The sequence below is a fragment of the Cebus imitator genome, unplaced genomic scaffold (assembly GCF_001604975.1).
Source record: "Cebus imitator isolate Cc_AM_T3 unplaced genomic scaffold, Cebus_imitator-1.0 Scaffold219, whole genome shotgun sequence".
NCBI classification, from domain to species: domain Eukaryota; kingdom Metazoa; phylum Chordata; class Mammalia; order Primates; family Cebidae; genus Cebus; species Cebus imitator.
The window spans coordinates 3035141-3057319 of record NW_016107534.1 but is presented as its reverse complement, the minus strand read 5'-3'; the positions used below and the strand labels follow the sequence as shown (position 1 = coordinate 3057319).

The 22179-nt window shown below is 57.1% G+C and overlaps 1 protein-coding gene across 1 annotated transcript in view; it reads left to right on the top strand.

Annotated features, from left to right (window-relative positions):
• Positions 1–4650: 4650 nt before the first annotated feature.
• Positions 4651–22179, top strand: part of LOC108318475 (kielin cysteine rich BMP regulator) — a 31089-nt gene continuing 13560 nt past the window's right edge. Inside the window, exons 1-19 of the mRNA XM_037746073.1 lie at positions 4651–4783; positions 7088–7230; positions 8339–8528; positions 8615–8691; positions 9738–9822; positions 14058–14140; positions 17531–17624; positions 17772–17851; positions 17928–18021; positions 18341–18426; positions 18497–18578; positions 18777–18929; positions 19004–19110; positions 19186–19279; positions 19965–20138; positions 20246–20328; positions 20482–20575; positions 20664–20855; positions 21291–21461. Of these exons, the coding sequence (XP_037602001.1) occupies positions 4696–4783; positions 7088–7230; positions 8339–8528; positions 8615–8691; positions 9738–9822; positions 14058–14140; positions 17531–17624; positions 17772–17851; positions 17928–18021; positions 18341–18426; positions 18497–18578; positions 18777–18929; positions 19004–19110; positions 19186–19279; positions 19965–20138; positions 20246–20328; positions 20482–20575; positions 20664–20855; positions 21291–21461 (2170 nt within the window). The 5' untranslated portion in view covers positions 4651–4695. The remainder of the gene's footprint in view (positions 4784–7087; positions 7231–8338; positions 8529–8614; positions 8692–9737; positions 9823–14057; positions 14141–17530; positions 17625–17771; positions 17852–17927; positions 18022–18340; positions 18427–18496; positions 18579–18776; positions 18930–19003; positions 19111–19185; positions 19280–19964; positions 20139–20245; positions 20329–20481; positions 20576–20663; positions 20856–21290; positions 21462–22179) is intronic.

Below are 22179 nucleotides of genomic sequence, written 5' to 3'. Positions count from 1 at the left end.
GGCTTGGGCCACCGAGATCCCTACTCTCAATGCACTCGCCCTCGCTCTTCCTGGGCCACCCTCACCCTTTTGGAAAAGAGGTTGAGGTTTAAAGCGTTCATCCCCCGGGAACTTCGGGTCAATGGCAGGAATTGCGCTAGAGTCTGGGGGAAGACGGTGTCAGGTAGAGGCGCCGTTCCTGGGCTCCCGGCCAAGCCAAGAAAGGTAGACTCTGCCCCCCACCCCCAGCAGCAGAGAAGAATGGGGCGCAATAGCTCCTGGGCTAGTTTCTGTAGGTCCTGTTCCAGAACTTAAGAAGGCAACAATCAAGAGGCTAAAAGTGGAGGAAAAGTGAGACTCGCATGGCGGGGATTGGGGGACACATGGGCAGGACCCTTGCTGACCCTGCGTGTTGTCTCGGGACCCCAGGAGTGCGGGGGGCTTTCCCAGCCTCGCAGCCACGCTGGGCAAAGCAGTGTGAGGACCGGGGTGCTGCTCCTCCACCAGCAGGAGGAGCTGTCTGGAGGCCGACCCTGGGGGTGTGCCCTACCGAAGCCTGCAGGAGGGGTGGGGGCGGAGGGGAGGGAGGAGCAGGGGGTGGAGGACTGGGCTGGGCTTGGGCTTGGGCTTCCCGCGAACTTAGTCACCAAGGCCTGAAAGGGCACCGGCTGTGTCCCTAGAGAAAACTGGCAAGACCTCCTCTCCCCCTACCTCCACCCTCCCCTACCCTGCAGCTGTCGGGCCTGGGGTGCTGGGGCTGAGGGGCTCCAAGAGTCTAAGGAGGCACTGGGAAATCACCCCTTTTTATCTAAAGGCCCTACTTTGGTGTTTTCCCCCCTGTACCCTGGTCTTCCCCAACCATGCCCCTGGGAGGAAACAGAAAGCAGCTCCTTCCTGTGCACCTGCTGCCCAGAGCCTCAGTCTGTCTGGACCAGGCCAGGCAGCAGGGCCCAGGGTGTGGGCAGCTCACCCGGAGGGGTGGGATTTAGGATCAGGCCCAGTGCAGTGAAACCTTCCTCCTCTCCCTGATCTGTGCAAGGAGACATGTGACCCAGACCAACTCTGGGCAGAGCAGGGAGCCTGCTGGCCACTCTCGTGAGGAATGCTGTGGCACTTCCTCCCCGACTGGCCCCCTGGTGCCCAAGCCTTGCAGCTCCTGGGGTGAGGGAACTGTCTCCTAGGACTCCAGTGGGGCCCTGGGACTGGCTGTGAGATTTTCCCAGCCCATCAGGAGCCCTTGTGAATCGCCTCCTCATACTCCAGTTCTGGGGCTCCCCCAACAAGTTCATCTCCCCTTCCCCTAGAGCCCTCCAGTCCTCCCTGTTGGCCCACCTCCTCCCCAAAGCCCTCCTGGGTCAGTCCAGCCATACTCAGCCTCCCACATCTGAGTGCTCATGTGCTCACAGCTGACACAGCCCATCAGGCACTTGCCTTCTGCTTCCCAGTGTGGGGCCCTGCCTTCCTCAGCCAGGACAGGACACATCATCTCTCATTTGCCTGGTACCCAAAACAGCTAGGCTGGTACCCCTCAGAGCAGGTATGCACTAAGGATTGCACACCAGACCCTGGTTCCTCCTGCCTGCATGCTGGGCTGGCAGGCAAGGGCCAGGCTGGGTGTGGGGCAGTGGCAGCTCCCCAGAGAGGATACCCAGGGAGCTGGGGCCCGGCCCCTCTTGGGCCACAAGCCCCTCCCGCCCTCAGCCTTGCTACCTCTGACCCCCAGGTGTGTCATTAGAGTTCATCATGAACACCCTGAACACTGGCTCACGGGCCATGTCTGTCACCATTGATGGCCCCTCCAAGGTGCAGCTGGACTGTCAGGAGTGTCCCGAGGACCACGTGGTCACTTACACTCCCATGGCCCCTGGCAACTACCTCATTGCCATCAAGTATGATGGCCCCCAGCACATTGTGGGCAGCTGGGGGTCACAGGTGAGTGCCAGCTCGGGGGAGGTCCACCCAGCCTGCAGTCCAGTCCAGCCTGGAGGGCTTCAGTGGCCACCCACATCCAGGCCATAGTCTGCCCTAGACATCACAGTCAGTTACCAGGGATAGAGGTGGGCCCGGCTCCACACAGCACACACTCTGTGGAGCCTCGCGTGACCGTGTGCATATCCCATTCTTCCTCCCATCTTGGCCCTCCTTCATCTCTGGCCTTCGCTGGCTCCTGAGGCTCTAGAGTCCCTTTCTTCCCTCCTGGCTTCCCAAATTCCTCGGCTCCAGGAAGACACAGTCAGTACTGAGCAAGCTCCCCTTCCCGGGGCTGTCTATAGGATGGGTTGGGTGGGTGTTCCTTTGCAAAGTGACTCTTACCCTGTGACTTGGCCTGAGTTCCCGGTTCTTGTGGAGACTGTGACCAAGTCTTCCTCAAGCCAGGGCTCCAGCTACAGCTCCATCCCCAAGTTCTCCTCGGATGCCAGCAAGGTGGTGACTCGGAGGCCTGGGCTGTCCCAGGCGTTCGTGGGCCAGAAGAACTCCTTCACCGTGGACTGCAGCAAAGCAGGCAGGTGGAGGGGGAGGGCGTCTTCTGGGATGGGAGCAAGAAGCCATCTGGGAGCAGGGTGTGGGTTCCCGTCGGGGCCTCCCTGGTGTGAGCCCGGCCCTCTGCCTCCCTCTCCGGGCACCAACATGATGATGGCGAGTGTGCACGGGCCCAAGACCCCCTGTGAGGAGGTGTACGTGAAGCACATGGGGAACCGGGTGTACAACGTCACCTACACTGTCAAGGAGAAAGGGGACTACATCCTCATCGTCAAGTGGGGTGATGAAAGTGTCCCTGGAAGCCCCTTCAAAGTCAAGGTCCCTTGAATCCCAGAAGTGCCTCCCCAGCTTTGGCTCCCACCTCCAGCCAAACACACATCACACACACACACACACACACGACACACCCAGACACACGCATAGAATCAGACACTACAAACACCTGCCTTGGGGGTGAAGGCACAGCCTCCCCCCACACCGTGCCCCAGGGGTTGGAGGGCCTTGTCTGTTTCAGGACAGTGTCCCTCCCTGGGAATGTGACATGAGGGCAGACTGGGGCCAGGCTCAGAGACAGAGGCTGGGGCACAAAGGACCGGCTGTGGGGCCAGGGAAGACCTGTGCATCCTCCCAGTGTGGTTTAGAGCTACTCACCCCATTCACTGATTCCTTTCTGTAAAATGGGGAGGGAGGTGCCCCCATTCTTTGTAAAGAAAGTAATAAGCACTCATACCTCTGTGCCAGGCACCATGTGGTATTAACCCTTACAAACACTCCACGAGTTGGGTGCTATTAGAGCTCCAGTCAGAGGTCAGAAAAATCAGCCCCAGAAAGTGAGGTGACCTGTCAGAGGTCCCACAGCAGAAAGCATGAGCTCCGTGGTGTGCCCTGGCAACCCTGCCAGAGTCTGTACTCTGAACTGTCCCGAAACCCAGCCTTCTGGAGGACGTGCCTTCTAGAGGCACCCAGTAAATGAGGCCACCTTCCTCAAACCTGCTGGGAATAGCACTGCCACTTCCTTGTCCTCTTCTGGCCAGCTGGCCCTGGCTTTCCTCTGTGACTCCAGCTGAGGCCAGGTCTTAGTGTGACATGACAGCCTCCCCGCCCCCTGTGGCAAAGGCTTAGGCCCACTAGGGGCCCAGCCCAGACTCTGGGGCAGAGAAGCTGCCCTCTCCTCACTTATAGCCCTAAGCTCTGTGGAGAATGGGCTGGGGAGACCTCAGTCCTGTCGGGGCCAAGGGAGGGGTGGCTTCTGACTTCTGATTGTTATGGCAGGGAGAGAGAGCTTTGGTAGGGCTCACAGCTCCGCCCTCAATGTCCCTCTTTGCCTGTGAGCTCCAGACCCAACCCTCTGCTTCCCAGCTGCACAGAGGAGTTTCCCAGCCCAGAGTGCCCCTGTGGACAGCTGTCCTCACTTCCTCCCTTTGGCCCCTCTGCCTGCTGAGCCAGGGCCCAGCCCTGCCCCCTACCCAGGCTCACTTCACAGCCAGGCCTGAGCTCAGGAGTGGGAAATGGGCTGAGAGCAGCCATTGAAGGGCGGCCTTGGCATCTGGGACCAAGCCTGGGACTGCTGGGGTGGGGAGGGGTGTTGAGTGGAGTCCAGGAAAGAAACTTGCAGGTGGAGGGAGCAATACACTGGTTGTCTTTGATTTCAGAGATGAGGAGTAGCACTTATTGTTATTATTTGTTATTTACTGAGCATTTACCATGTGTCTACCAACTAAATAATCTCCCTTAATGCTCACTGCAAGTCTATAAGGTAAATGTGGTGATCCCCAGTTCACGGATAGGAAAATTGAGGCACAGAGAAGTCAGTGATCAAAGACCACATGGAATTGGCCGAGCAGGGATTTAAACCCAGCTCAGGCTCCTTCTCCTGTAAACTTGTGAGACAGGAAAAATCAATCTGGGAACCGCAGGCGATGGAGTAACCTAAAGGGCAGGGAGACTGCCGCAGAGCCCGAGAGGGGTGGACTTGAGTTTATTTTCTTTTCAGAGTTCCCTCCTGGATCTTGAACCGAGACAGGGCTTGCAACCTCGCTGGCTTCCTGCAGCTGGAGCTGCTCTCTGAGGTCAAGACCGCCGGGGCCAGGGCGGGTGGAGGTGTCCATGGGAAAGGCGCGCGGTGGGGGTTTGAGCCCTCCCTGAACAAAGCCTGGGTGGGAGCGGCCTGTGTGTCCCCACTCCACCTCCCCCAGCGCCTCCTGAGCCGCGACCAGCGAGCCAGGCGGAGCTAGCATGGCCGGGGCCGGGGCCGCTGTGCTGTCCCTGCTCCTGCAGCTCGGCGGCCTGGCGCTGGCCGCGGGCGCGGGCGCGGGAGCGGGAGGTGAGTCCGGGCGCGGGAGACTGGGGGTCCGGCTGGGTGCGCCCCGCCTCCTATCAGCCCGGCCTGAGGGGGCTGAGCAGGGCCGGGGGCTGCTTCTCTTAGCCCTGCTTGAGGTTCGCGTGCCTCCCAGGCCAGCCCCGTCCTCTCCGTCCTCCCCTCGAGGGAGCGAGCAGGGTAGGGAAGACCGGAGCCAAGGCAGGGGGTTCAGGAAAGGGGGATTCCTCCGGCCTGTAGCGGGAGAGAGCGCGGCTGCCCTGGCATCTGGGAGTCTGAAGTTAATTATTTGACAAAGGACGAGGAGAAAGGAGGCCCGCTGTGGAAGCTGACTTTGAGTCTGTGTCTGGCCCTCCCCGGAGCGGGACAGGCGGGAATGGAGGGCTCGGTGCCGGCGTGGGGCCAAGGGTGGTTGAGAAAGGAGCCGGGGACAGTTCCTTGGGGAGCAGCAGGGTTTGTGCCACTTGGAGCTCTTTCTGCAGGTCTTTCCAGGCAAGGCCGGCCCTAGCTTCACCGAGGAGTCCCGGAGGATCCAGCTTCTCCCGGGCTCCTGTTTAAGCAGGACTGGAGGAGTGGCTGGGAGGAGGGCCCTGGGGCAGCAGGGTGAGGCCCCACGGGAGAGGAGACTGGGTGGAAGGTTTCGGATGCTGAGACTCCCATCCTGGCCGCCCTCTGTGTGCTTAGAAAGGACTGAGACCGAGTGCCATTCGGGGTGACAGGATGCCCAGTACAGGAATGGAGATTGGAACAGGCACCTGGGGTTTGGGGGCCAGTATCCTTCCGCTCAGGGTGTGGGGTAGGAGTTAGAACCCCTGATGTGGGCGGGCAGCAGGAGGGCGGGAAAGGTGGGCGGTGCTTGTGATCGGTTTCAGTGGGACTTGCTCCTGGGAGCCTTCAGCTGTGTGATTTAGAAAGGTGGAGGCAGGGACGCTTTGTCTTTAGCCTTCTGAGTGGAGACCGTGGAGAGGGGAGAAGTGGGGATGGATTAGGGGGCAACTCCGGCAACAAAATAGGGGAGCTGAGCCCCAGCTTTCTGGCTTAGGTAACTGGTAAGTGGGATGGCGTTAACCAAGCCAGGGAACTTGGGACAAAGCAAGTTGAATTTTAGCCTCGAGTTCCCTCCGCCCTTGATGGTGGCAGCGGGTGACATTGTTCCCCTGTCTCACAGACTTAGTGTCTGTGAGAAACCCTTTTCAGCCACTCCAGGCCCGGCCTCACTAATCAGCTACCATGGTGGGAAAGACCCAGACCTCTTCCTCCTCCTCTCGCTGTTCCTCTTACCTCCTCCTCCAGACCCTCCACTTCACCTGCCTGGAGGAGAGACCCATGTCTGCCTCTTCCCCTCCTGCCTTTACTTTCCTGGCTGCAGGAGAAGGATCATAGTGAAAAGGTGAAAGTGGCCATCTCCAACCCCAAGCCAGAGCTCAGAGGTGCCCCATCCCCCTTTCCTGGACACAGTGTCTTCTAGAAGCAGGCTGTTTTCACTGGATCTGGTGTGTTCAAAGCTAGTAGGGGCCTTGCCAGCACCTTCCTTAACCTCTTCAGGAAATGCAACCAAGTCCCACTTTCTGGAGCCCACCCCACCCAATGAGGGGGCCCCCTGGACCCCCTGTCACAAACCTGGAAAACTGTGCTCAGAGTTGGGGACAGAGCAGGGGGAGCAGGAAAGGAATGTGTCTTTCCCTGAGCACATTCTCCAAAAGTGGTGGCCTTTCTGACAGGTGTAGACAGAGAGTCAGGGGTTGGGGGGGCTACCCGTATGCTCCCTTGAAAATACTCAGCCAGACCCCCCTGCCCCCTGAAAGCAGCCCCGCCTGGTATGTGTCTGTGGCCTCCCGGTGCGTTTCAGCCTGTACTGGATTCCGGGCTCTTGAGGCATGACATATCTGCTCCCCAGCCATCTCTGACCAACCCCTGGCCCAGGAGAAGCGGGATGATCCTGACATACCCACCATGGCTGGGGACATCACAGAGCCGGGGCAGGCTGCAGGGAGGCTCTGCTCTAGATACTGCTCTGCGTCCCTTAGAGGGTCGGGGCCCTGGGGCTCAACCCCAGACAAGTGGGGAAGCTGGTCTGGGCCACATCTGTCCACTCAGAGCGTCCCCCCACTTCTTCCAGACTGCGGCCTCCAGCGTTCACTCCCCAACCCTCACAGACCAGCCTCCTTCCCTGGATGGTGGGTGGGCGAGTGGACAGGGCAGGGTGCACAGAATGACGCCCTCCCCTGTGGGTCAGGAGACAGAATCCAGGAAACGTGGCCAGGCCAACCCCTCACCCTCAGGCCCACATGGGATTCTTGTGCTCTTCAGGTGGGGCCGTCCCCAGGGAGCCCCCTGGGCAGCAGACACCTGCCCACTCCTCAGCCCCTGCTGGGGACCCCCAGGAGCAGTGGCATTCCCTGCGAGAGTGGCTGGGGCGACTGGAGGCTGCAGTGGTGGAGCTCAGAGAACAGGTACCATGGAGACAGGGTTGGTTTGTATTGGGTAGGGAGGGCTTCTTTTAGTAGGAAGGAGAGAAGGGGTTAGGCTTGTGGGGGATGGGGTGGGCAGCTAAAATAGAGCTTTGTTTTCAATGCACATGGAAAGGCTCTTATCTGAACAGTTCTTTTATATTTTCCTTCCTTCCTTCCTTCCTTCCTTCCTTCCCTCCCTCCCTCCCTCCCTCCTTCCTTCCTTCCTTCCTTCCTTCCTTCCTTCCTTCCTTCCTTCCTTCCTTCCCTCTTTCTCTCCTCTCTCTTCTTTTTCTTTCGAGTCTCCATCTGTCACCCAGGCTGGAGTGCAGTGGCATGATCTCAGCTCCCTGCAACCTCTGCCTCCTAGGTTCAAGTGATTCTCGTACTTCAGCCTCCCAAGTAGTTAGGACTACAAGTGTGCACCACCACGCCTGGCTAATTTTGTATTTTTAGTAGAGGTGAGGTTTCTCTGTGTTGGTTAGGCTGGCTTTGAACTCCCGACCTTAGGTGATCTGCCTACCTCAGCCTCTCAAAGTGCTGGGATTACAGGCGTGAGCCACCATGCCCAGCCTAATTTTTGTATTTTTAGTAGAGATAGAGTTTCACCATGTTGGCCAGGCTGGTCTCGAACTCCTGACCTCAAGTGATCTGCCCACTTTGGCCTTCCCAAGTGCTGGGATTACAGGCGTGAGCCACCACGCCCAGCCTGAACAGTTCTTAACATCAGTTCTTTCATACAAGTGAAGAACCTCCAGGCTATTCGTTTTGTCAGTCTGTATTTCATACCGTTCATGTGTTTGGGAAATGTTATGAAATATTGAAGAAATATGAAGAAATATGAAGCATCATGAAGAAATATTTTGGATGGGTAAAGATGTCTTTAATTCTTAGGGCAGGGGTTGGGTCCTCATTTTGTCCAAAGGAGAGAATGGGGCCCATGCTCACCTGAGAATGGTGATGTTTTGAACTGGATGCTGACCGGGGGGACCCATCTCTGCTCTAGAATTGTCAAACTTCTCACCCTTCCTCATTTTCGAACCCATCAAATCTACTGGAGATAATGGGGGAAGCTGAGCCAGGGCCTGCTATTCCCATGTCCTTCCTCCAGAACAAGGACCTGCAGATGAGGGTGAGGCGGCTGGAGTCCTGTGAGTGCCGCCCTGCGTCTCCGCAGTGCTGGGGGCTGGGGCGTGCCTGGCCGGAGGGGGCGCGCTGGGAGCCTGACGCCTGCACAGCCTGTGTCTGCCGGGATGGGGCCGCTCATTGTGGCCCCCAAGTCCACCTGCCCCATTGCGGGGGTAAGTGCCACCCTATCTGCCCCCCAGGGCCACCTCAAGGCCTACAGATGGCATTGGGTGCTTGAGTGACAGTGCGGTCTCCTCAGGCTGCAGCCAGAATGGCCAGACCTACAGCAACGGGGAGACCTTCTCCCCAGATGCCTGCACCACCTGCCGCTGTCTGGTGAGCTCTCGGGACCCACCTGGATATCCCTCACCTGTCTGTCTGCCTCACTTCAGCTCCTGGTCACTGCAACATGGCACTCGAGGTGTGGTAGAATGAGCTCTGCCTGCCACTCCCCACACCTTGCCACGGCGCCTTTCAGTTGATTCCGAGTAGGAAGAGGAGCTTGACACCCATGGACAGTTGGGGGGCCCCCAAGCCTCTCGATTCAGACCTGGCCAACAGTGGCATGGAGGGCTGAGGATGTATTAGGTTGGTGCAAAAGTAATTGCAGTTTTTGACATGCCCTTTTTTTTTTGAGACGAAGTTTTACTCTTGTACCCCAGGCTGGAGTGCAATGGCACGATCTCAGCTTACTGCAACCTCTGCCTCCCAGGTTCAAGCGATTCTCCTTCCTCAGCCTCCTGAGTAGCTGGGATTACAGGCAGGCACCACCATCCTTGGCTAATTTTTTGTGTTTTTAGTAGAGACAGGGTTTCACCATGTTGGCCAGGCTAGTCTTGAACTCCTGACGTCAGGTGATCCACCTGCCTCAGCCTCCCAGAGTACTGGGATTACAGGCGTGAGCCACCGTGCCCGGCCTGACGTGATTTTAATGGCCAAGACCGCAATTACTTTTGCACCAACCTAATAGTTGCTTGTCCTCCTATGTCACCTCCCACTCTTCCACTGCCCATCTTCTACCTCGGAGCCCCTGGCCTGCCAGTTCTCCCTCACCAGGCTCCACATCCACCTTCCCCCAGCCTTTTCTTCCTCCTTTCTCCATTGAGAAAGCCCTTGGTTCTCTTCCTAGGATCTCTTCTCTCTGGGGAATTTGCTGGTGCCTGGAACAGATGGTTTTCCAGGGTCAAGAGCATCAGGAGATGATGGGAATGGGGGTGGGATGTCTCTTTTCTGCCTTTAGTTGGAGGGTAGCCCACATCTGCAGAGCCAACTCATCCTCCTGTCCCTCTGATGTGTCCCAACCTGGGCTGAGGACTTGCTTCCAGATGCCCTGCCCTCCGGGGCTCTCATGCCTGTGCAGCCACCTCAGTCTGCTCCCACAGGAAGGGGCCATCACCTGCACCCAGAAACCATGCCCAAGAGGACCCTGCCCTGAGCCAGGAGCATGCTGCCCACACTGTGAGCCAGGTCAGCCTCCTGCCAGCCTCAGCCCTACCTCCTGCATGCATTCTGGGGCCCACAGCCATGGCCTGCCACCTGAGAGTGAGCGAGTCTGGGACATGCCCAGGGGTCCTGCCCACTCACTCTGACAGTGGCCAGGGGAGTGCAGAACCCATGCATAAGCCAGCGAATACTCTGGCCTGGGACTCAGCCAGAGACCGTAGGGGAAATAGGCATGAAATCTTTTTCCTGCCCTAAGGGAGCCTCCAATCTAGTTGAGAAGATAAGCTCATAGCTAAACTACCATAAGATATAAGACCCAAGAGCAGATTAAAAGGAAGTGTAAGCCGGGCATGCTGGCTCATGCCTGTAATCCCAGCACATTGGGAGGCCGAGGCGTGAAGATCACCTGAGGTTGGGAGTTGGAGACCACCCTGACCAACACAGAGAAACCCTGTCTCTAAAAAAAAAAAACGAGGTGATGTAGAAGACAGTGCATGTGTACTTTGCCAGAGGCGGACACAGGAGGGCAGGAGAAGCCTGTCCAAGCTGGGCAGTCAGGGGGCCGTTACAGACAATGGGCCCTTTGAGTTGGGTCTTCATGGGAAAGTGGGGTTGCACTTGAAGGATAGGGAGTATGTGAGGGTCCTCTGACCACAAGGACGGGGGAGGGAGGTGGGTTGCAGGAAGTCCGTTTGGGAAGGCCAGTGGGAACAGGCTGCTGTAAGCCTTGCAATTGGGACTTTCTCCCATGGGCAGTGGGGGGCATTGAAGGCTGAAGCAGCGTGTGGCATGGTCAAGGGGACACTTGAGGAATGTTCACCTGGTGGGGGCTAGATGAAGACAGAGGTGTTAAGGCTGGGACAACAGTTGTCTAGGCGTGGAGCCACGGATGGCAGTGGGCTGGAGAAAGGGGGGTGTTTCTAAAGAGTGGGCAGGAGCCACTGACTGGCTGGGTCCCCTGGAACAGTGAAGGCTGAGCTTGGGACACTGGGATAGCAGGGCTTACAGGGACATGAAGAGAGCTGGGAGAAAGAGGAGGTCACAGCTGTGCAGGGGTGTGGTACTGGCTCATAGAGGAATAGGGTTGCCAGATTTAGCAAATGAAAGTCTGGAAAGCTTTGTTAAATATCAATTTCAATAAAGAGCATGTAAGTCTTCAGTATATCCTATACAATATTTGGGGCATTCTCATACTAAAAATGACATCTTATTCATCTAAAATTCAAATTTTACTGGGCATTCTATATTTTATCTGGCAGCCCCACCCAGAGAGGCATCTCAGCCGGTAGTAAGAGAGGTGAGAAGAGACTCAGACCAGTTGGGTCTGGAAATGAAGCCAGGAGTCTTGGCTGGAGATGAAGATGAAAGTCTTTAGGGTTGATGTATCTCAAAGAAAAGACACACAAAGAAAAGACACACACACACACACACAGTCTTCAGAGAAAAGACACACACACACACACACACACATACACACACACACACAGTCTTCAGAGAAAAGACACACACACACACACACACAGTCTTTGGAGAAAAGACACACACACTCTCCCACACACACACTCACACACACACTCTCTCACTCACACACACACACACTCTTTGGGGCACGTGGTGCCTGAGCCAGGGCCACTGCTAGCCTATATGATAACTTTGGTGAAGTTGAAAAAGGCACCAACGTCCAGGCTCAGTGACTCACACCTGTAATCCCAGCACTTTGGGAGGCTGAGGAAGGTGAATCATGAGGTCAGGAGTTCAAGACCAGCCTGGCCAAGATGGTGAAACCCTGTCTGTACTAAAAATACAAAAATTAGCCAGGTGTGGTGGTGGGTGCCTGTAATCCCAGCTACTTGGGAGGCTGAGGCAGAGAATTGTTTGAACCCGGGAAGGCAGAGGTTGCAGTGAGCCAAGATTGCACTACTGCACTCCAGCCTGGGCAGCAGAGCAAGACTCCATTTCAAAAAAAAAAAAATGAAAAAGGCGGCACCCTTTCCTCATGACACTACTTCTGTCTGTTGTGAAATAATGGAACCATACCGATGATGTGCCTGTGGGACACTTTACTGCCATCTGCTGTGAAGGTGTAGTAAATATTAAAATCTCTGATGTCTGTCATGTGAATGGTGCCCCTTTAATGTGGCACCCAGTCCTTTGGGTCTCTTACTTGGGGGGCTGGGCCTGGGGGCCACAGGGCTGGGGAAACGTGGCATCTGGAGCCCTGTGTCTTCTGCACCTGCCAAGTAAAGGAATCAGCCACCACCCACATCTCTGCTGCTGGGCATACTGCTGGCCTGGCCATGCCTAGCCCAGTCTGGGGGCTAGACAGGGCTTCCTGCTGCCCAGGCATCAGGGCTGAAGCTGGCTAGGCCTGCAGAGTAAGCCAGCTCTGGCAATGGAAAGGGAAGGAGCAGGGAGGGACAAGAGAGGGAGAGAGACAAAGAAGGAGGAGGGCGGTGGGGAGGAAGGGCTGGCTTGGTGTCTGCCCTGCAGCCAGGGGCCTTCATGTTCAGAGCTCAACTGCCTGGAGAGCTACACCCCACTGGGGAGTGCTGCCCCATCTGCTGGCTGGGGGACCTCCTGCCCTGCCTCTCCATCCCCTGGACCCCAAGGTTCCAGTACCTATTTGGGATCATGCCTTCCCTCAAGTGATGTCCACCCACCCTGCTTTCTGGTGACCCACCTGTCATCCTGCCAACCTTCCCAGGCTGTGAGTATGAGGGGCAACACTACGAGGAGGGGGCCACCTTCCTGTCCAGCTCCAACCATTGTCTGCAGTGCTCCTGCCTGGTGAGTCCGCCTGCCCCCTCTGCCCAGGTCCTGTTCCTCCCTGGACCCTGCGCCCTGCCCTGGGCCCTGCCTGCCACTCACAGGCCTCCCAAGAGCTGGAGCCAGCGAGGCTCTCCCTCCATCCCTGCCCTGTGCCCCCTCCTCCGAGGATGCCCAACACCCACCCACCCTGCCCTCTGCGGGAGCCAGACCTGGAGGCCTCACAGCCACTGGTGCATTACAGAGGAGCCAGGTTCGCTGCGTGCCCCTGAAGTGCCCAGTCAGCCCCTGTCCAGAGCCAGCCCTGAGGCCTGGGCACTGCTGCCCAACCTGCCAAGGTGAGAGCCCCTGGCTCCTCCCTGGTGGAGCCACAGGTAGGCTGTCATGCCCTTTCTTGAATTCCAGAACCCAGATCCTGCTGGTCTCCAGGGGATGGGGTGTGTGGGGAAGCTGGAATGCCTGAGCTCAAATTCCATTGCCATGTAGTGCTTGTGTGACTCTAAGTTACTCTTTACCTCAGTTTCCCCATGTGTAAGGTACAGATAATGATATTCCATACCTCTTAGTGCTGTTTAATAAATGTTTGCCTTCGGCCAGGTACGGTGGCTCACGTCTATAATCCCAGCACTTTGGGAGGAGTTCGAGACCAGCCTGGCTAACATGGTGAAATCCCGTTTCTATGAAAAATACAAAAAATTAGCTGGGCGTGGTGGCATGCGCCTGTAATCCCAGCTACTCGGGAGGCTGAGGCAGGAGAATTGCTTGAACCCGGGAGGCGGGGGTTACAGTGAGACGAGATTGCGCCATTGCACTCCAGCCTGGCAACAAGAGTGGAACTCTGCCTCCAAAAATAAAAAAAATAAATGTTTGCTTTTTACTTTGTGCTCCCAATCATGAGACATGGGTCAGCCCTCAGGGTTGACCACTAGGCGTGACACTGAGTCATACACTAATGCAAAATCCTGTAACAGCAAGGGCAGGAATAGAAGCAGGCACCAGCTATTGTGTGAATTCAGAGGAAGGAAACCGAATCCAGCCTGGGCACAGGAGGGAAGGTATCCTGGAAGCAGCTGGTCCCGAGGCGGCCCTTAAGGATAAAGAGCAGTTAGCTTGGTGAAGGGGTGATGAAGGCAGTGGGACTTCCAGGAAGAGGAGAGTGCCGCAGCACAGGCGTGGCCCTGATACTAGGGGTGGGGGTGTGATGCTGGCTGGGAAGGTGCAAGAGGTGATGAGGGGTGGGAGATAGATGCCCACGTGGCATGGCTACGCTCTGTCCACAGAAGACCAGAAAGGTTGGACTAAGGATCTAAGGACTCACCCTGCCCGGGGCACTGGAAGCCACCGGGGAATCTAGGCAGACATGTGACCCCATCTGGTCTTGGCTCAGGAGAGAGCCCTCGGAGGGCACATGGAAGAGGAAGGCGGGCAGGCTGAGGCTGGGGTCCAGGCCAGCTCCCAGCAGGCCTCCCTCTGCTCACCCCCCTCAACCCCAGGTTGCACAGAAGGTGGCTCTCACTGGGAACATGGCCAAGAGTGGACCACACCTGGGGACCCCTGCCGAATCTGCCGGTGCCTGGTGAGTCCCAAGGCTGCTCCTGGGCTGTCCCCATCCCTGCCCTCAGGCCCACTGTATTCATGCCTTTATTCCATGGAACACTTTGCAGAGGCGTTGAGAGGGGACCCAGTGGAAAAGACCAAGGAGCTGTCTGCTGGGGGCTATGCGGGCGAGGGCTGGGCAGAGCTCATCTGTGTGCCCAGGTCTGAGCCCAGGAGATGCTCAGCCCGGTGTCAGTGAAAACTCAAGGAGCTCACGGGCGAGGCCAGGCGTGGTGGCTCACGCCTGTAATCCCAGAACTTTGGGAGGCCAAGGTGGGCGGATCACTTGAGGTCAGGAGTTCAAGACCAGCCTGACCAACATGGAGAAACCCCATCTCTATTAAAAATACAACATTAGCAGGGCATGGTGGCACATGCCTGTAATCCCAATTACTTGGGAGGCTGAGGCAGGAGAATGACTTGAACATGGGAAGTGGAGTCTGCAGTGAGCCAAGATTGTGCCATTGCACTCTGCCATTGCACTCCAGCCTGGGCACCAAGAGTGAAACTCCATCTCAAAAAAATAAAATAAAATAAAAGAGCTCACAGGCTGGAGGAGGAGACGGGGCAGGATATGGGAGGTGGCAAAAGCTCCAGGGCGGGAGAAGCACAGCTTGACTTGAGGTGTCTAGAACTGTGCTGTCCAATTCACAGCCATTACTACATGTGCTACCAAGCCCTTGAAATGTGGCCACTGAACCCTCGAAATGTGGCCGGGTCCAAAATGAGATGTGTCATAAGAGTAAAATACATGCCGGATTTCAAAGACTTCCTAGGAAATAGAGGAATGTAAAATAGTAATCCATTATATGTTGATTACATATTGATATAACAGTTTGGATATATTGGGTCAAATGAAATATGTTGTTAAAACTTAATTTCATCTGTTTAACTTTTAAAAATTTGTTATGGCCGGGTGTGATGGCTCGCACCTGTAATCCCAGCACTTTGGGAGGCCGAGGTGAGAGGATCGCCTGAGATCAGGAGTTTGAGACTAGCCTGGCCAACATGGTGAAACCCCATCTCTACTAAAAATACAAAAAATTAGCTGGGTATGGTGGCAGGCATCTGTAATCCCAGCTACTTGGGAGGCTGAGGCAGGAGAATCGTTTGAACCCAGGAAGTGGAGGTTGCGGTGAGCCGAGATTTTGCCATTGCACTCCAGCCTAGGTGACAAGAGCAAAACTCCATCTCAAAAAAAAAAAAAAAAAATTGTGAGGCTGGGCATGGTAACTCATTCCTGTGATACCAGCACATTGGGAGGCCAAGGCAGGAGGATCACTTGAGGCCAGGAGTTTGAGACCAAACTGGGCAATACAGCAAGACCTTGTCTCAAAAAATTTTTTTTAAATTAAAATTTGCTAGAGCACTTAAAATGACAAAAGTGGCTGAGATTATATTTCTACTGGGCAGCACAGATCTAGAGCATCTTCATGGGAGGGGCGGTGTTTACTTAGGCCTCAAAGGGTAAGTAGGGTTTGATCATGAAAGAAGAGGGGAAGGTATCCCAGGTATAAGGAATAGCCTGAGGGGTTAGGGACACGGAAGCTGTGATGGCCAGGTGGGCACCTGTTTTGGGAGCTTCCTGCTAAGGACTAGGGACTCCGTGTGAAGGCTACGGGGCACCCAGCCCCACTGCAATTGTTACAGGAAAGGGGACCTGATCCGGACCCCAAAAGAGGGTTCTTGGATCTCGTGCAAGAAAGAATTCAGGGCAAGTCCACAGAGTAAGGTGAAAGCAACTTTAATAAGAAGGTAGAGGAATGAAAAAATGGCTGCTCCATAGACAGAGCAGCCCCAAGGGCTGCTGGCTGCCCCTGTTTATGGTGATTTCTTGATGATATGCTAAACAAGGGGTGGATTATTCATGTCTCCCCCTTTTAGACCATATAGGGTAACTTCCTGATGTTGGCATGGCATTTGTAAACTGTGATGGCGCTGGTGGGAGTGTAGCAGTGAGGACGAGCAGAGGTCACTCTCACCACCTTGTTGTTTTGGTGGGTTTTGGCTGCAGCCTGTTTTATCAGCAAGGTCTTTATGAGCTGTATCTTGTGCTGACCTCCTATCTCATCCTGTGACTTAGAATGCCTAACTGTCTGGGAATGCAGCCCCTATTCAAGATGGAGTTACTTTGGTTCAAACATCTCTGACACAACCATGTCCTCTCTTTCCCCACCCATGAGAAATTATTGGCTGCTCAGACTCTGATGGGGCTGGAGGCGGTGAGCCCAGCGATATGGATGTGAATTCTAGGCATGGGGTCTTTTTGGGTTAGGCCGTGGAGGAGTGGCAGCAGCCACCAGTACCAGCTTCTAGAGGTAGACGCCACACCAGACCCCGTACTTCATTTTATCCTATAGTAAGCCTATGAGAACAGTACTATGACTGTCCATTGTTTTCAGACAAATAAACTAAGTCACAGAGAGCTGAACTGACATGCTAATTTACATATCTGTATGAGTTTCCTAGGCTGCTGCAACAAAGTGCCACTTACTGGGTGTCTTGAACAATAGAAATATATTCTCTCACTGTTCTGGAGGCCAGAAGTATGAGATCAAGGTGGGGGAGGGTTGGTTCCTTCTGGGGCTGTAAGGAGGAATCTGCTCCAGCCTCTGCCCTCGCTTCTGGTGGTTTGCTGGCGATCTTTGGCATTTCTTGGCTTCTGTAGCACCCAAACCTCTATCTTCTTTCCGTGCCATTCTCCGTGTGTGTGTGTGTGTGTGTGTGTGTGTGTGTGTGTGTGTAAATTTTTCCTCTTTAGAAGGATACTACCTGGTGCAATGGCTCATGCCTGTAATCCCAGCAATTTGGGATACCAAGGCAGGTGGATCACCTGAGGTCAGGAGTTCTAGACCAGACTGACCAACATGGTGAAACCCCATCTCTACTAAAAATAAACAAAAAGTTAGCCTGGTGTGGTGGTGGACACCTGTAATCCCAGCTACTCGGGAGGCTGAGGCAGGAGAATTGCTTGAACCCAGGAAGCGGAGGTTGCAGTGAGTTGAGATCATGCCACTGCACTCCAGCCTGGGCAGCAAGAGTGAAAGACCATCTCAATCTGTAGCCTGCAACCTGTTTTATCAACAAGATCTTTTTTATCATCTCCAAATATATATATATATATATACACACACACTAGTTCTATTGGATTAGGGCCACCCCGCTCCAGTATGACCTCACCTTAACTAACTATACCGGCAATGACCCTGCTTCCAAATACCGTCACATGCCGAGGTGCTGGGATTTGGGGGGTGAACACACAATTCAACCCGTAACAACATCTAATAAATGGATAGCTGGGATTCTAATGCCATTTCTACCTCTCAGTTGAGTCCTGACGGCCCATTCCCGTGTTCACCTTCCCCACTAGGAGGGTCACATCCAGTGCCGCCAGCGAGAATGTGCCAGCCTGTGCCCGTACCCAGCCCGGCCCCTCCCAGGCACTTGCTGTCCTGTGTGCGATGGTGAGCTGGTGGGTAGAGCAGGGACCTGAGCATGGGGGCAACCTGGAGAAAGCTGACGGGTGGCCCTGCTCGGGAGCTGGGCCGTGAAGGCCAGGAGGGGGCGGGGAGTGGCCCTGGAGGAGCATCTAAAGCCCCTCTTCCCAACAGGCTGTTTCCTAAATGGGCGGGAGCACCGCAGCGGGGAGCCCGTGGGCTCAGGGGACCCCTGCTCACACTGCCGCTGTGCTGTGAGTGTGGCTGCCTGGCAGGGAGGGCCTGGCTCCCGGGCCTGCCTCAGGCGTGCTGACCAGGCCCTGTTGGCAGAACGGGAGCGTCCAGTGTGAGCCTCTGCCCTGCCCACCGGTGCCCTGCAGACACCCAGGCAAGATCCCTGGGCAGTGCTGCCCCATCTGCGATGGTGAGTGGGGGTCAGAGTCACTGCAGGAGGGACAGGCCCTGGCCGCAGAGAGGCCCTAGGTATGGGGGGTTTGCTTCTCTTGGACTTAAGTCCTTGTTCCCAAAGTGAGTCCTCACCACACCTTCTCATGGCAAACTGGCATTATGGTAAAGCCTGTGCTTCTGTGGCATAGCTGTAGGGGAAGGGGGCTGCTGGCCGGGACCTCTGGAGGACTCAGCTGGTCTGCTTTGTCAGAGTGGAGATTGGACGCCTCAGGGTGACGTGAGGCTTCCCCTCCACCTCCAGCCCTATACCCCCACGCTCCTGTCATCCCATCCAGGCTGTGAGTACCAGGGACACCAGTATCAGAGCCAGGAGACCTTCAGACTCCAAGAGGGGGGCCTCTGTGTCCGCTGCTCCTGCCAGGTAGGCATCCCGCCGGTCATGCCCAGATCGGTCTCATTCCTTCAGGGTCTCTCACCTGCTTCCCTCCTAGGCCGGTGAAGTCTCCTGTGAGGAGCAGGAGTGCTCCGTCACCCCCTGTGCCCTGCCTGCCTCTGGCCACCAACTCTGCCCAGGTGTGTGTGAGAGAGAGGAGCAGCTGCTACGGGCGCTGCAGGTGGATGGTGCTCCTTCCCCTGATGGAGTACTTGTTGCCAAGTCCACTAGCCATTCTACAGTGTCAGTGGGGATGTCGAAGCTGGGGTCCCTGTGGCCTGGGAAGGAAAGGAATGGGTGGGAGGTGTGAAGGCTGATGTGACAGCCCCTTACCATAGCCTGCGTGCTGGATGGAGAGGAGTTTGCCGAGGGAGTCCAGTGGGAGCCTGATGGTCAGCCCTGCACCTCCTGCATTTGTCAAGATGGGGTATCCAAGTGTGGGGCTGTGCTCTGCCCCCCAGTGCCCTGCCAGCACCCCACCCAGCCCCCTGGTGAGTGCTTGGGCCAACCTTGGCTTTCTTCCCCTGCATTTCCCAGCTCACCCTGACCAGCCTGTCCTGCCCAGGTGCCTGCTGCCCCAGCTGTGACAGCTGTACCTACCATGGCCAAGTGTATGCCAATGGGCAGAATTTCACAGATGCAGACAGCCCTTGCCACGCCTGCCGCTGCCAGGTACCCGCCCAGCCTCACTGTAGCCCCACTGAACCTCTCGTGGGCCCCATTGCTCTCACCCCTGCTCTCTCCCAGGATGGAACTGTGACATGCTCCTTGGTTGACTGCCCTCCCACAACCTGTGCCAGGCCCCAGAGTGGACCGGGTCAGTGTTGCCCCAGGTGCCCAGGTATGTATGCGCTCACTGTGCCTGAGAGGACCAGGGCCCCAGATGCTGCTGTCCCACAGCCCCATCGGCCCAACAGCTACCTTAGAAAGCCATGGCCTTCTGAATTGTTCCAGTCCTACAGAGCTTAGAACTCACTGGAACTCAAAGGGTAAGGGTGGGAAGGAGAGTAGAGATTTGTTCATTCCTGCCTGTACCTACACCACACTCCCCTCCCATGCTCCGTTTCCTTTTCCAGTAACTAGTGCCCCTGCTACCCTTGGGTCCCCACCCCTGTACCCCCCTAGGTACACCCATGTATCTACCTGCATAACAGAGGTCATGAGCAGACATTGAGCCTGCCATGTAGGAGGCTGGGTGCTGGGATGCATGGGACACGTCCCTGCCCCGTAGAGAGTCTGTGTGAGGGCATGTGTCACAAACACAGGTACACACGTGTGTAAGCACTCCTCCGCTTCCCCTCACAGACACACATCTGCCTACAGGTGGATGACCTCCAATGCACATGCACACACACGCACTCATGTGCTCAACTACACACATGCCAGCACACGTGCACATGGCCACTTCTTCCACTTCCCTCTCCAGTCAGTTTCCAAGTGGGCACTTGGGCAGCGGCTCTGGACTCCAGGGCTGGAGGGGCTGTCAGGCTCTGCCCACGTTCCTGCTCCCACTGTCCACTGCCCAGACTGCATCCTGGAGGAAAAGGTGTTTGTGGACGGCGAGAGCTTCTCCCACCCCCGAGACCCCTGCCAGGAGTGCCGATGCCAGGAAGGCCATGCCCGCTGCCAGCCTCGCGCCTGCCCCAGAGCCCCCTGTGCCCACCCGCTGCCTGGGACCTGCTGCCAGAACGACTGCAGCGGTGAGGTGGGCGGGGCGGGGCGGCCCTCTGGGGTCGCGTGGTCCCCGGAAGGCTGCAAGCCCTGGGGGAGTCTCCCTCTCCCAGGCTATAGCTGCTCCCTCCCCCAGGCTGTGCCTTTGGCGGGAAAGAGTACCGAAGCGGAGCGGACTTCCCCCACCCCTCTGACCCCTGCCGTCAGTGTCGCTGTCTGGTGAGTCCGCACCTGGGTGGGAGGAGCCCAGGGGAGTGGGGGCGGGACTAGCGGAGGCCAGGAGAGGCCCGCCCAGGTGGGAGGCGGTGAGAGGGGTCTCCTCGGCCTCCCCCCGCTAACCCACTGACCCGTGGTCGGTCCGCCGATCCGCAGAGTGGCCAAGTGCAGTGCCTGGCCCGCCGCTGCGCGCCGCTGCCCTGTCCAGAGCCGGTCCTGCCGCCGGGAGAGTGCTGCCCGCAGTGCCCAGGTAGGGGCTGCACCCGTTAGCCGCTCTTCCCCGGGGGTGCCCCGGGAGGCCTGTTCCTGGGCCCCTTTGACGCGCGCTCTCACCACAGCCGCCCCCGCTCCCGCCGGCTGCCCAAGACCCGGCGCGGCCCCCGCCCGTCACCAGGAGCACTTCTCCCCGCCCGGCGATCCGTGCCGCCGCTGCCTCTGCCTCCACGGCTCCGTGTCCTGCCAGCGGCTGCCCTGTCCGCCCGCGCCCTGCGCGCACCCGCACCAGGGGCCCTGCTGTCCCTCCTGCGACGGTAACGCCCTTGCGGCGCCCCTCCTGGCCACCCGCTTCCTCCCGCCACCACCCCCGCTACCGTCCCGGAGCGCTCTGCCCAGTCCCCCTGCCCAGTCCCCCTGCCCAGTCCTCCTGCCCAGTCCTCCTGCCCAGGCCCGCTCCGCCCACGTCGGGGATCTCGATAGGAATGTAGTGTCGGGTCATCAAGGCCTGGGAGCCAGCCCGCACTGCCCCCAGCCCCCCAACACCCACCCTCCACGTACCTCAGCCCCCACGGAGCCTACGGTCTCTCCGCCCGCAGAGTCCCCCAGCTCCCCATGGACCCCAGCCTCCCACGGCACCCAGGCTCCACGGTCCCCACGACACTCGTCCTCCACGCCTACCAACCCCAAGACCACCAAGTCCCCACGGTCCCCCAGCCCCCACGGCCGGCGACACCTGACTTTCTCCCCAGGCTGCCTGTACCAGGGGAAGGAGTTTGCCAGCGGGGAGCGCTTCCCATCGCCCACTGCCGCCTGCCATCTCTGCCTTTGTTGGGAGGGCAGTGTGAGCTGTGAGCCCAAGGCGTGTGCCCCTGCACTGTGTCCCTTCCCCGCCAGAGGCGGCTGCTGCCCTGACTGTGATGGTGAGGGTCAAGGGATAGGGGACTGCGGGGGTGGGGTGGGAGGACCAGAGAGCTGAGTGAGCCTAATCTTCACTGCCCTAGGATCTCAAATATTTATTACAGTAAGAAAAAGCCCTGAGGCCTAAAGCCCTTGCTAGCACCTGTGACCCCAACAATTTGGGAGGCTGAGGCAGAAGGATTGCTTGAGCTCAGGAGTTCAAGACCAGCCTGGACAACATAGAGAGATCTTGTCTGTGCACAAAAATTTTAAAATTAGCTGGTCATGGTGGCTCTTGTAGTTCCAGTTACTGGGGAGACTGAGGTGGGAGGATCCCCCAGGAGTTTGAGGCTTTAGTGAGCCGCGTTTTCCCCTGGACTCCAGGCTGGTGACAGAGTGAGACCTTGTCAAAAAGAAAGAAAGAAGAAAGAAAGAGAGAGAGAATGAGAGAGAAAGAAAGAGAGAGAGAGAGAGAAAAAAAAACGGGGCGCGGGTGCTCATGCCTGTAATCCCAGCACTTTGGGAGGCTGAGGTGGGCAGATCACCTGAGGTCGGGAGTTTGAGACCAGCCTAACCAACATGGAGAAACCCCGTTTCTGCTAAAAATACAAAATTAGCCGGGCATGGTGGCACATGCCTGTTATCCCAGCTACTTGGGCTGAGGCAGGAGAATCACTGGGACCTGGGAGGCAGAGGCTGCAGTGAGCCGGGGCAACAAGAGTGAAACTCCATCTCAAAAAA